General features: G+C 42.1%; 1 protein-coding gene across 1 annotated transcript; it reads left to right on the forward strand.

Annotated features, from left to right (window-relative positions):
* The first annotated feature begins 1882 nt into the window (after positions 1 to 1882).
* On the forward strand, positions 1883 to 14140 carry LOC130490532 (vomeronasal type-2 receptor 26-like). The gene is made up of 6 exons (XM_056864356.1): positions 1883 to 2118; positions 4033 to 4324; positions 4426 to 4689; positions 8308 to 8535; positions 11074 to 11200; positions 13230 to 14140. The coding sequence occupies exons 1-6, from the start codon at positions 1883 to 1885 to the stop codon at positions 14138 to 14140; spliced, it is 2058 nt and encodes a 685-aa protein (XP_056720334.1).
* Positions 14141 to 14816: the final 676 nt, after the last annotated feature.

Here is a 14816-nt window from a genome sequence, read left to right on the forward strand (position 1 = left end):
GGTGGTGAAGGGATCACTTAGAGATTTACATCCTAGTGGAAGCACTAGTGCGCCATTCTGGTTGCTCCCCAACACTCGGGTTGGGGATCATTTCATTTCCTGACAGGGTAGTCAGCCGATGCCAGGATCCGTCCCCATGCCTCGCCAATGCTCCATCCTGTTGTAATCAATAAAGCTGTGGCCTTTGTTCAACCCACTTTATTTGTGTGTTATTTCTTCATAATTTCCATTGCAGAACTGCTCTTGACCTGGGACCACAACTTAATAAAGGTTCAGGAGTAGTGAGTTACTCAATAAAAATTTGGGAATGGGCACATACACTCAAAAGTTACATTTTGCCTCATGTGAAGGTGTGTTTTCAGACTCAGGATGTTTTGGTATTGTCAAACACAATGAACTCTGGCACCACAATTTATTTTATTTTATTTTATTGCCACTATGGGATCTTTTTTACCACAGTATAGTAGATTTTTTGTCTTGGGGTAGAAATTTAAAGCCCAAAGGCAATATGTATAGGTTTCTTTTAGGTGGTTTGAAGAATAAGGGTAGCTAATCAGAATACCTGATTTTAAGCATTATTCATAAGGCGACTTCTTGTGTTAACCTGTGGCATCAGCACTGAGTGTTTAGCTGCTGGCAAAGATGGATTTCAATAATCATCAGACATTAGCAGATGCTATTTCTTAGAGCCATATCATAATATGCTTTATTAATTAATGACTACCGACCAAGAACATTTTTGGTCATTTGGGAACATTAAAAAAAAATCAAAAGTTGTCCAAAACGGGTATAATAACAGGGTTTTATTTTTAGCTTGTTTTTCCTTAAATCATTACATTTGCATGCACATATATTGAATTAATTTGTGCCCATTTCAACTGCCAATTGAGACCAAAAACAGCTCAGTCAGTACCATATAATTAGGAGGATGTGCCACAGTCATTACACTTGTGTGTTGTTGTTGTTTTGACACCACATTTCCAGGGGCCAAGAAAAAAATATCACTGCATATAAAATCCCCATGTATCAGCAGGACTTGGATGTAAAGAAGCAGGGATTCAAATGCTTTTTGCTTCCTCAAAGTTCTTTCTGGGCAGAAGAATGGATTTTAAAATGAGGCTTGGGTCCCCTGCCCATTCTTTTTAGGTTTTTTTTTTTTTTTTTTTGTAAATGAATTTTGGCTCAGCACTTGGAGTTACATGGCGGGGGACTTCTCTCTCCAAGAAAGAACTACAGCCAATTACAAAGTGACATTTCAGGGGGCAGGGACTGAAAAGCTTTTTGTTCTAAGCTTGGAGACTGCTGGTGAATAGCTTCGCAAGAAGAAAGTGTGGTCCAGCCAGCGAGCAACGAACCTTAGGTAAAACTCCCATATGGAAGTGACTTAAGTCTTCTCTGCTAATTCCCCAAACCAAAATGGAGATAGCCCAATTGGTGGAACTGTTTCAGGCATAGTTCATGGATGCAGCTATTTTCCTTTTCCTTTTATCCCTTAGAAGCTCCTTGATCAATTGATCTTGAGCAGCATATATCTAGTGTTGGAGGGATATAAGGACTGAAACAAATCTTGCCACTGACAATGTAGCCACAGTTATTTTAGAGGGGGTTAATTCTTAAAAGAAAGTGAGTCTGGTCAGAGCAGTAGCCAGTTTGTCCAGAGGGGAGAACATAAGAAGGAGTTGAACTTGTATTGTACAGAGTGATGAAGGTGAAGTGGGGGTGGGGGGAAGGAGCCATTAACTGAACTTTCTGCTGACATTTCCTTATAGATTAAACTTTGCTCAAGCACACCCCCAGATCTATTTACTGATCCAGGAAAAGTCAGAACAGAACTAATACTGATAACATACCACATGCCAACAGACATCTGTGAATGGGGGAAATGTTGATCACCAGGAAGATCTTGGTAGTATTGCTGCTGCTTCTATTGCTGGGCCATGCCGTATGCAAGAAACAGTCCATTCCTTGCACCACAGCTGTTGATCTTCTTCCTATCCCTCATGCATTTTATCAGCCGGGTGACCTGATTGTTGGTGCGATTGTTTCTCAAGTCTTCTACGTATACGACACTCCCTCATTCAAAGATCATCCTGCCCAGTTGTTCGTTTCTGAACCTATGTAAGACATTCATTCATTTTTTTCACTATTCATTTATTTAGCTAAATCATCAATGTGTATGGTCTTTTTAAACAGTAAAGGAAGATAAACTCTTGTCTTGTGAACAGATAATTTATACTTTGATACGTGGAAGACAACAGAAGGGAGGTTAATGCTAAAGGGGAAGAAAGAGCTTACCTTTCCATTGCCTTAGCCAGCGTGGTATAGCGGTTAAGAGCGGTGGTTTGGAGCGGTGGATTCTAATCTGGAGAACAGGGTTTGATTCCCCACTCCTCCACATGAGCAGTGGACTCTAATCTGGTGGACTGGGTTGGTTTCTCCACACTTACACATCAAGCCTGAAGGGTGACCTTGGGCTAGTCACAGTTCTTTCCAATCTCTCTCAGCCTCACCTACCTCACAAGGTGTCTGTTGTGGTTAGGGGAAGGGAAGGTGATTGTAAGCAGGTTTGATTCTTCCTTAAGTGGTAGAGAAAGTTGGTATATAAAACCCAACTACTACTACTACTCCTCTTTCTTCTTCTTCTTCTTCTTCTTCAAGAACTAAAGGGTTGTGCTTCCATACAAACCTACTTGGCCACAGCAAATACACTGCTTCAGATAACTTCAGTTTCTAATGTTAGAAGGGCGGCAATATGAGAAAGGGCCTTGTCTGTTGTGGCACCAAAATGATAGAATTCCCTCCAGAAAGGTACCGTACATCTTTCCCCCTCAGTAGTTGTCTTCCACCAGCAGCTGAAGACCATTCTGATTTGTCTGGCATACCCTTACTGATTCTTCTTCTTGCTTGTTTTTAATCATCAGTGTGTCCCTTTTAACCCTTTGTTGGCTTGAGGGCCCTAATTTGGTGAAAAGGCAGCATGCAAATGTTGTAAAATATATAAATGGATTAACAAATGAATAAAACAAATATTGCTCCCTCCTGAGAAACTTCTTATACTCAGGTGCAATAATTTACATTATTGCACATTTCATCTTGATTACAACAGCAAAAGGAAATAGTCAGACTACAACCATAACCCCCTCCCCCAAAGAAAAAAAAACCTACCCAAAGATGAATTTCATTGTTGCATTTCATACTGCTGATAGAAATAAGATTCAGGTGTTGACTTCTTAATTCCTCACCAAAAGCTGAAGTTAATTTCATTCCGATTGAGTAACCATTAAGATTGATAAATGTTTGGATATTGATTATGCTCATGTGTAATCATCCCAAACCAATTGGAAAATAGCACTTTTCATGGGAATATACATAATATAAAGAAGCCTTTCTTATTTCAGTGGCTCCCATATTCCCTGTTAATAGACAATTGCCTGAAATAAGATCACTCTACAAGATTATGGAGATACTTTCCAATCTATAGAATGCAGAGCTTTGACATAGACTGATCATGGTTAAGTTGACCCTACTGCTATAATCATAATGGCATTTTGTAGACGCAGATAAACACTGTATATATTCCATGGCATTTGAGATAAATATTATCACCTTTTAGTAACAAACCACTGTTAGAAACACAACTAAAAGGGGCTTAAAAATATTGTCAAAGGCTTTCACGGTCAGAGTTCATTGGTTCTTGTAGGTTATCCGGGCTGTGTGACCGTGGTCTTGGTATTTTCTTTCCTGACGTTTCGGCAGCAGCTGTGGCAGGCATCTTCAGAGGAGTACATTGTCCTTCAGTGTTACTCCTCTGAAGATGCCTGCCACAGCTGCTGCCGAAACGTCAGGAAAGAAAATACCAAGACCACGGTCACACAGCCTGGATAACCTACAAGAACCAATAAAAGGGGCTTGTTTGAAAGTAAGGAAGCATAGTGTGATTAAGGAGCTTGTTGTAGGAAGGAGGGATATTAATGAAAGGCATCTTTTTGTTGTTGGGCTACCAATCAATCTAATCTGTAAATCTCGTTATAGTTCGGTGCCAAAGAACTACCAGCACAATTTAGCCTTGGCTTTTGCTGTAAAGGAGATCAATGGGAATCCCAACATCTTACCAAACGTCACTTTGGGCTTCCACATCCTCAACAGCTACTTCAATGCAAGGATGACCACTAAAGCCAGCCTGGGCTTGCTTTTTTCACAGCACAAGTTTGTCCCCAGTTACAAGTGTGACACACAGAGCAATCCAATTGCAATCGTTGGAGGACTGAGTTCAGAAACGTCCGCTGAAATTGCCACCATGGTCACCATTTACAAGATGCCACAGGTAAGTCATCTGCACAGGGCTATGGAAATTCCACCTGCTTTGACACACAACTGAATGGTATGTTTCACTCTAATGGAGTAAAAATGTATACATTTTCTCAGATCACTTATGGATCGTTTCCCCCAGTGCAGGACAGTAAATCATTTCTTACTTCCATGTATCAGATGGTCCCCAGTGAAGCCAGTCAATGTATGGGATTTATCCGATTATTTCACCACTTCCGATGGACGTGGACTGTTCTGTTTGCTGCAGATGATAACAATGGGGACAGGTTCTTGCAGGTCATGGTGCCAATGCTTGCTGGGAATGGCATCTGTTTTGACTTCACTATAAGATTACGAAAACATATTTATTTTCAAGATGTGGTAAATGTGCATTTAAAGCAGCTGGAATATCTGATTGTTCTCACTCAAACCAAAGCCAATGTGTGTTTTGTATATGGAGAAAACTCATCCATGCTCAATTTGAGAATGTCATTATTTTTCGGAACCTTCTTTTCATATCCTCCCCTGCATAAAGTGTGGATTGTCACATGCCACTGGGACTTTGAATCCGTTTCTTTCCAAAGGGCTTGGGATGTAGAACCCTTCCATGGTGCTCTATCCCTTGCTGTTCACTCCAATCAACCACCTGGATTTCAAACATTCCTGCAGTCCATAAGCCCTTCCTGGACAAAAAGAGATGGTTTTATCCAGAGCTTCTGGGAGCAAGCCTTCAGTTGTTCACTGAAACTGTCCAGTGTCCAAGGCGACAAGGAAATGTGCACTGGTACAGAAAGGCTGGATTCCATTCCAGTGACCCTGTTTGAAACTAGAATGACTGGCCACAGCTACAGTGTCTACAATGCTATCTATGCAGTGGCACATGCTTTGCATGCCATCTATATTTTCAGATCGAGACACAGACAAATGGAAGTAGTAAAGAGACTAAAGTTTCAGAATGTGCAACCATGGCAGGTAATTTTGTTTCAAAGACGCCATGCTATTTTCACTGCAGATAGACTTTTCGGCTGCAATCCTGAAGGGGGGGGGTGAGCAAAGCTCCTTAGGAGCCCGCTAATTTTGGGTTTATTCTCAGTTCATGTTTGTCGATATGCACAGCCCTACTCATGACCAAGAAGGCCCTTTCTCAGGTTGCAACCCATGTAGTCTCAGATGATGGGGGTACCCAAAGCAGGGCCTCCAAAGATTACCATAGTAGTCAGGTAGGTTCATATGGCAGGAAGCTATCCTCAAACTGCATAAGGCTTTAAAGCTCTGCATCAACACCTTGAGTCAGGCCTGAAGGCAAATTGGGGGCCAGTGTAGCTTGACCAAGACTGGAGTGATAGGGGCCTTACGACTCACTCCAATCAGCACTCTGGAATCAGAATTCTGCCCCAGTTATACAGAATGGATTCTCATCATGGTCATTGACATGTAGTGCACATTGTTTCAGTCTAATCTGGATGTTGTCGATCAAACAATCCTGCACTTTCCTACAAACTAAAATGACTAAATTGAGGCTATAGTACTTTAGTCACATCATGAGGTCATAAGACTCACTGAAAAAAACCAGAATGCTAAGGAAAGTTGAAGGCAGCAGAAAAAGAGGAAGACCCAATATGAGATGGATTGATGCAATAAAGAAAGCCACATCCTTCAGTTTGCAAGACCTGAGCAAGGCTGAAAATGATAGGATGTTTTGGAGGTCATTAATTCATAGGGTTGCCATAAGTTGGAAGCAGCTTAATGGCATATAACACAGAATCTAGATGTTCCAGGGCATGCATCACAGTGGCAAAATATTTTTTCCCAGGAAAGGAAAGGTACTCCCAGTGACCTCCCTCTCCAGCCTATCTAGGAGCCCAAGTCCAACAGCACCCTCAACATATGAACCAACTCCTTTAGGTAGAGTGCAACCTCATCCATGTCATTGCCAGCTTCCAGGTGGGCCCAGTTTCACAAAGGATAATTTCCTCTAGAAAAAAACGGCTGCTTTGGTGGCTTGACTCTATGGCATTATACCCCTCTGAGGTCCTTCCCTTCTGCTTTGCTAATGGACAATGTTTTATTTTCTCTAAGGGATATGGAGGCAATGAACTCACAAATGTTGAAGGAAAACAGAATTTACTAAGACAGGTTCAGAGGATGACTCTGTTGCTCTGCAATAGATCAGCTAGATGAAAGTCCAGTAGAACCTTAGAGACCAACAAGAATTTTGGAGTATAAGCTTTTGAGAGTCAAAACAACCTTCTTCGGATGTGACAAAGGGAGTTTTGGCTCTCAAAAGCTTATACCACAAAATTTCTTGTAGATCTCTAAGTTGCTACTGGTCTCCAACTTAGATTTTAGTCCACAGAAGAAAGTCACATCTACAGAAGACCTGGTAGAATAAGATAAGATGCTTAGACCCTTCAGCTGTCAGCACTGTTCCACAGTTTCACACTGTGCTGAGGTTCAATTCTTACAACTAACTCCCAAGGCTTTATACACTATCTTAAGATCCTTTAGTTTCACCTATGCTTTTAATGACACATGAGCGACCTTGACAAGAGTCATACATCTCAGAGCATCCCGATGAAGAGGTCAACCTAGTGTGCGGCTGCTGTAAAAAAGGCAAATGCCATACTGGCCATAATTAGATGAGGAATAGAGAATAAAACTGCTGATATCATACTGCCCTTGTACAAATCTATAGTTTGGCCACACCTGGAATACTGTGTATAGTTCTGGTCACCACACCTAAAAAAGGATATTACAGAGCTTGAGAAGGTGCAGAAAAGAGCAACCAAAATGATTAGGGGACTAGAGCAACTGACCTATGAGGAGTGGTTAAACGCTTAGCTTGGAAAAAAGGCAGCTAAGGAGAGACATGATAGAGGTCTATAAAATTATGCATGATTTGGAGAGAGTGGACAGGAAGAAGCTTTTCTCCCTCTCCCATAATACTAGAACGTGGGGTCATCTGCTGAAGCTGGAGGGTGATAGATTCAAAACTGATAAAAGGAAGTATTTCTTCATACAACGCATAGTTAAATTGTAGAACTCCCTGCCCCAGGATGTGGTGATGGCTGCCAACTTGTAAGGCTTTAAGAGGGGAGTGGACATGTTCATGGAGGAGAGGTGGATTCATGGCTACTAGTAAAAACTGATACTAGTCATGATGCATACCTATTCTCTCCAGGATCAGAGGAGCACATTAGGTGTTGCGGAACACAGGCAGGATGGTGCTGCTGCAGTTGTCTTGTTTGTGGGCTTCCTAGAGGCACTTGGTTGGCTACTGTGTGAACAGACTGCTGCACTTGATGGGCCTTGGTCTGATCCAGCATGGTTTTTCTTATGTTCTTATGTTCTTAGGGCCAACTGATTAGATGTTGTATGTGACAAGCGTCCTATGTAGATATTTGTGCTCTCTTCTACTCCCATACCAGGTGCATGACTTTAAAGGAATAAACTATACTACCCCCCACCTCAGTACAGCAACTGCAGCTACATGCAAAGCAGAGATAAGTATTAAGGACTGCAAGGCTTCAGGCCTACAAGGTAACTCAGACACAAATGGGGAATGGTGGCACACCACCTGATCCCTCCCAATGACAATTCTCTTCCTCAGTTTCACTACACCCTTTCCAAACCCCACCCTCCTCAGGTTCTTCCTCCAGAATAAGAGACACCTTAAAGATCAATCCTTCCCCTCACTAGTAACACCTACATTTGTTTGGGATAAAGTTTTGGCTGTTTCCACAGCCTCCCTGGGATCGACTGGAAGCATGAGATAGAGCTGGAGATAAATGGGAAATGTGGTGCCAAGCACAGATTTCTTGAATCTAGACCCTGCACTACAGGAGATATATATCTGGAGCAACCCCACTGCTCCTTCAGGTCCTCAGAAGATGATGTTGACAGGAGAGCAGATTCATATAGTAGTAGACTGTCCTTATGTACCCTCGTCTTAGAGGTCTTTATAGGCAATAACTCTCCACTAATTTCTCTCTCTGCTAGCTGCATTATTTTCTAAGGAGCATCATGTTTAACAACAGTGCTGGAGACAGTGTGTGTTTTGATGAAAATGGACAACTGAGAGCTGTTTTTGATCTTACAAACTGGGTAACGTTCCCAAATGGATCTTTTGCCAGAGTAAAAGTGGGAAGGCTGGATCCTCAGGCTCTTCCAGGCAAAGAGTTGACCCTGAATGATGATCAAATTGTGTGGCACAGAACTTTTAACCAGGTGAGCCATAGAGGCAGATTCCTGTATAAAAGACTTAGGAGAGTTACACGTCATCTCTTTCATAGCTCTGCCTACCCTTGCCATATGGGTAAAGATCTAAAAAAACTGACCTCAAGGGCTTGATTCTACCACCTTTTCTACTGGTGAAAAAGGCTGGCTCCACAGGCTCCTCAAGACAAAGTGCTGACTCTTAATAATGATCAAATTGTGTGGCACAGAACCTTTAACCAGGTGAGCCATAGAGGAAGATTCCTGAGTGTATAAAATAATTAGGAAAGTTACATGTAAACTCTTTTTGACTTCTGCCTGCCCTTGAAGTATGGGGGTGAAGGTTAGAATATGTTTGATCTCATGGACTGAATCTAGCCATCTTTAGTGCTGGTGAAAAAAGGGGTACCCTTGGACCATCCAAAAAAGGCTGTGATGGGGATGATGGGACATGTACATACAAAAGCCAAATAAGATGGAGACTGTAGTAAGAGACAGAGTGAAAAAAGCTTCTTTCACTTTTTGTTGCTCTTACCAGTGTAGCGGGAAACCCGGGTTCGTGGGGGGTAAAAGAGACCTGAGACTGTTATCAAGAAAAACAGTTTTTATTGGCAGCTGGGCTCAGCTGCTATCAATAGGCTTGAAAAACTGAGCCCCGATTGTACTGGGGAAGACACTTTTATCCAAATCCATACTCTAACAGACCACGTCAACATTCCATGGTTATCAGGTTGTTTTACAAGACTGGAGCCCTTAGAGCTCCAGCGGTTACATCCAGTTCTCGTAATTGTTTAGCGTTCACCATGACTTTCCATGACATTTCCCCTAGTAGCATACACACACAGAGCTAGCTTGTATCCAGGCAGACCTCTCCCCCTAGATACAGGGTTTGTATCCAGGCTAATATTTTCCTCTGCTGCCACACCAGATTTATCAGCAGCAAATTATGACTGTGGACCATGCCAATGTTTTGGGACATTTGAACCTAGAAGTAGGAATTAAGGGATGTTATCTGGATGGCTTTAATTTATCCTTATGGATAGGTCTTAGAGGGCTGCTGCTGGAGAACAGTTGTCATCAATATGGGACTTGTTTTCTGGGGTTCCACAGAACTGAGTCTTATCCACCATGCTATTCAGTCACTAGGTAAAGCCTTTAGGAGAAATCATTCATGGCTTTAGGATTTAGATAAGAAAAGGCAAACAGATGATTGGTGCAGTAGGGAAAAAATCATTTATTGACAACCCCTGTGCATTTTGCTTTGCTTAGCTGTTGAGGGAACATCTGGCAACACTGATATGCAGAGCCCCCTGAAGAAGCATAGGCAAAAAGCACAGGGGTTGTCAAGGTCAAGAAATGATTTTTTCCTGACCTTCACTGACTCATTGAGCAACCTAGTGGTTATTTTGGATTGAGCATTTTTGCAGGAGAAGCATGGTAATTTTTGTGTGTGCCGTCACAGCTGACTTATGGTGACTCCATAGAGTTTTCATGGCAAGAGACATTCTGATGTGGTTTGCCATTGCCTGCTTCCATGTCATAAACCTGGGGTTCCTCGGAGGTTGCCCGTCCAAATACTAATCAGGGTGGCCCTTTCTTAGCTTCTGAGATCTGATGAGATCAGGCTAGCCTGGGGCACACAGCTGCAAAAATGCATTCTTCTAACTTCATTTAGTCCAGCCTTTACCTTGACTCAGCTGATCTAGCCACATAGATACATGTTATGGTTACATCAGCACTAGACTACTGTTATGCACTCTACATGGATCTGTCCTTAAAGTCAAAACTCCAGGCAGAACAGAAAACTACAGTCCAGTTATTATTGGGCACTAGACAGAACATGTATGTCACACCCATTGTATTACAAAGGGTATTGTTTATATCACCTTGCTTTTACTGCATTGCCTTGTACCTTTGTAACTCACTTTTTTCATTATGGTATGTCATGCCTAAGACAAAGTTTGTTGTGGTTGCTATTGTGGTTTGTATTGTTTCCAGTTCTGTAACCCTAGTCCTATTGCATCCAATTGTCTGATCGATGGTTCAGGAAGTTATCACATGCACAATTCTCCTTTCTGACAATTATCAAGCAAGTAAGTGCTCAAAATCTCCTCCATACAAGGAGAACTCTATGTTGCCACCTTTCCATATCAACCGTGCAAGTACTGCAGCAATAGTATTTGTTCTCAGTGAATATGTAAAAAAAGGTAAAGGTCCCCTGTGCAAACACCAAGTCATTCCTGACCCATGGGGTGATGTCACATCCCGACGTTTACTAGGCAGACTTTGTTTTACAGGGTGGTTTGCCAGTGCCTTCCCCAGTCACCTTCCCTTTACCCCCAACAAGCTGGGTACTCATTTTACCGACCTCGGAAGGATGGAAGGCTGAGTCAATCTTGAGCCAGCTACCTGAAACCAACTTCCATTGGGATCAAATTCAAGTTGTGAGCAGAGCTTAGACTGCAGTACTGCAGCTTACCATTCTGCGCCATGGGGCTCTTACCAGTGAATATGTACTGGATGCTAAACATCATTTTTGCTTATGGACAGGTGGTGCCCGTTTCTGTCTGCAGTGAAAGTTGTCATCCGGGCTATACCAGGAAAAAGAAGGAAGGGGAGAAATTTTGCTGCTATGATTGTGCTCAGTGCCCAGAAGGAACCATTTCTCAGGAGAAGGGTACGATACAGAAAATATACAGATTTCAGTCATATCCAATAAGATGATAAAAAGATTATGGTTCCCATTCTGTGATCTAGGGGGAGTAGGAACAGCAGCCTCTCACTTTTCTCCTCTTTGAATAAAAAGCTTCCATGTCATCTTGAACTCAGAAATGATCTGTGAAAATCAAGTTGCAGCCCATGGAATTTGTCTTTTGTTCGTTCTCAAAGTGATATATGTAGCGATGTCTGATTTCCAGTGGGTTCAGTTGATGTCATAATCACACTTTATACCACTGATTCATCAGTGATCAAGGGGTATTATCCAAGCCATTCATAAGAGTTCATACCTAACAAAGCATATCTGGTTAGACCTCAACTAGAGTACTGTGTTCAGCTTTGGGCACCACAATTTAGGAAAGATGTAGACAAGCTGGAACGTGTCCAGAGAAGGGCAACAAAGGTGGTGAGGGGTCTGGAGACCAAGTCCTATGAGGAAAGGTTGAAGGAGCTGGGTATGTTTAGCCTGAAGAGGAGAAGACTGAGAGGGGATATGATAACCATGTTCAAGTACTTGAAGGGCTGTCATATAAAGGAGGGTGCCGAGTTGTTTTCTGTTGCTCAAGGTCGGACCAGAACCAACGGGTCGAAATTTAATCAAAAGAGTTCCGTCTAGACATTAGGAAGAATTTTCTAACAGTTAGAGCAGTTCCTCGGTGGAACAGGCTTCCTTGGGAGGTGGTAAGCTCTCCTTCCCTGGAGGTTTTTAAGAAGAGGTTAGATGGCCATCTGTCAGCAATGCTGATTCTGTGACCTTAGGCAGATGATGAGAGGGAGGGCATCTTGGTCATCTTCTGGTCACTAGGGGTGTGGAGGGGGGATTTCGTTGTGAATTTCCTGCATTGTGCAGGGAGTTGGACTTGATGGCCCTGGTGGTCCCTTACATCTCTATGATTCTATGATTCTATATTACATACAAACTCGAGTCATGCACAATATGCATTTGTACATGTACATTATTGTTTCCCCATGTAAGCAATTTTTGGCTCCGTTATGTAGCCCTTACCCTGACCTGGACAGCCAGGCTGACCTGATCTCGTCAGATTTCGGAAGCTAAACAGGGTTGACCCTGGCAAGTATTTGGAGTGGGGACTGCCAAGGAATAGCAGGGTCATGATGTGAAGCAGGCAATGGCAAACCAAATTTGAATGTTTCTTGCTTTGAAACGCCCCCCCCCCCCCCCAGGGGTTGCCAAAAGTCAGATATGACTTGATGGCAAAAAAAAAGTCTCCCCTAGGGTGTGGTGTAATAAGCCTGATCTCAGGATTAGTGACAAAATGACTAAGAATGGCAGAGACATTGTGAAATGCTAAGGACACAGGATTAAATTGTAAATACCCCAAGGCGGCAAACTTTTCTAAAAAATAGTCCATTGTTTGCTTAACTGGCTAAGTAGGTTGGGGAATCCATGCCCTTGGTGTCAATCAAACATTTAGTTGTTTGGGAGGGAAGCTGCAGGAGGGGAATGGGTTCAGCACCATTCAATTCAGTTAATACTCATGCTTGGATAAACAAAGCTACTGGTTGAAGCCAAGGAGATGTTGCCCAAAGATGATAGTCAGAGCTGCCTTCATTGCAGCTTGCACTTAAAAGTGAATAGTTGGATGATACAGATCAGCCATTTAGTGAAAACTACTGTATCCCAGGTAATGCTGTCTCATGTCTTTGGGATGGATTTGCTGGTCAATTATAACTCTTCTATTGCCAAGAGTATAACTTGCCAAAGGCCACTGAGTTCATTCATGGCTGAGATTAAATCTGAATGAAGGGCAAACCACAAATTCATTTTGAATAGCAAGATTTTTTTAAAAAAAGACCTTACAAGTTTGTAACACATGGATGAAACTCCTCCTTTCCTTATATCACTTCTCAAAAACAACCATTCCTCTGAAGCCCTTCTTTGAAAATAATAACTATTAAACATTTTATGAATTTTCTCTAAGCATTGATCACAATCTTGAGATATTAAATAACTCCTTTTTTTCCAGACATGGATGCCTGTGTCAAATGTCCTCAAGACCGTTATGCCAACAACAACCAAAATCAATGCATCCCCAAGGTCCTAAGTTTCCTCTCTTACAAAGAACTATTAGGAATCACCCTGGCTACATTAGCTATTTCTTTCTCTTTGATCACAGCGTTGGTGCTTGGAATTTTCATAAAGCACCAGGAGACTCCCATCGTCAAAGCCAACAACCAGAGCCTCACCTACCTTCTCCTCATCACCCTCCTTCTTTGTTTTCTCTGCTCCTTGTTCTTCATTGGACAGCCTGTAAAAATGACTTGCCTTCTCCGGCAAGTTACTTTTGGCATTGTCTTCTCTGTGGCCCTTTCCAGCATGTTGGCCAAAACCATCACTGTAATTTTAGCATTCGTGGCTACTAAACCTGGATCCAAGATAAGGAAGTGGGTGGGGAAAAGGATGGCAACTTCTGTTGTCCTTTTCTGCTCCTTTGTTCAAACAGTTATTTGTGCTCTTTGGCTAAGTACTTCCCCTCCATTCCCTGATATGGACATGCACTCACTTTCAGACAAAATCATACTGGAATGTAACGAGGGCTCTGTTACCATGTTTTATCTTGTCCTGGGCTATATGGGCTTCCTGGCCATTGTCAGCTTCACTGTGGCTTTCTTTGCTAGAAAGTTACCTGAGAGTTTCAATGAAGCCAAGTTTATCACCTTCAGCATGCTTGTGTTTTGCAGTGTTTGGTTGTCCTTTGTTCCAACCTACCTGAGCACCAAAGGGAAATCCATGGTGGTTGTGGAGATTTTTTCCATCTTGGCCTCCAGTGCTGGCTTACTGGGTTGTATCTTTACCCCTAAATGCTATATCATTGTTCTGAGGCCTGGGCTGAACAATAGGGATCAATTAATGAGGAAGAAAGTGACAAAAACATAACATTATTTTCTACTCCCAGACATATTCCTTCAAAATGTCAGGAAATGACACTTGCGTATGCTACTTGTAGAAAATTGTGACAGTTACACTGTATTGCTTCGTCATTGGAAGGAGATTAAAGGGTGGTTCAGTGTCATGAAATATTTTCAAAAAAGGTCAGAAATTGTGTAATGCATAATGGGCAGAATCCCACCAGCCTTTCCGCTGCTAAAAAAGCAAAAATAAATCTTCTCTGATCACCCCAAAATGGTATGCTGTTGAAAAGCCATGTGAGTTGGAGACTGTCATATAGAAGGGAAATTGGTAAAATTAAATGAAAAACCTACCTGGATCCAACCCACTGTCTAGCCTCGCATTATAAAGTGAGATAGGGTTTTCTTTCATTTCTCTTTGCAGAACTTCAGCCCTTGGGTAACTTCAGCCCGTGCGATTCTTTTATGTCACACACCACACAGGGGTGCTTTAGCAGAGTATAGGAAGGTTTGGGAAGATATTTTCTGCCTCTGAGCATCTTTAGAGTGAAATTTTGTAGAACCTCCCTTTCTGCCCCTCCTTTCTTTGAATTTCTTTTTTTTTATCAAAATGAAATTGTTTTAGAAACAGACTTCATATTCCTAAAAAAGATTAAATTAAAGGCATTCTTGGATTTCAGGGGGAAACTGGGAAGATAAATTCT

This window comes from Euleptes europaea, chromosome 18, assembly GCF_029931775.1.
Source record: "Euleptes europaea isolate rEulEur1 chromosome 18, rEulEur1.hap1, whole genome shotgun sequence".
NCBI lineage: Eukaryota > Metazoa > Chordata > Lepidosauria > Squamata > Sphaerodactylidae > Euleptes > Euleptes europaea.

Bases quoted from the DNA above. Each gene is read 5' to 3' on its own strand.
- LOC130490532 (XM_056864356.1), top strand. From the start codon at position 1,883: ATGTTGATCACCAGGAAGATCTTGGTAGTATTGCTGCTGCTTCTATTG. The intron at 2,119-4,032 runs GTAAGACATTCA...ATCTCGTTATAG, and splicing joins TTGTTCGTTTCTGAACCTAT to TTCGGTGCCAAAGAACTACC. The intron at 11,201-13,229 runs GTACGATACAGA...CTTTTTTTCCAG, and splicing joins AACCATTTCTCAGGAGAAGG to ACATGGATGCCTGTGTCAAA.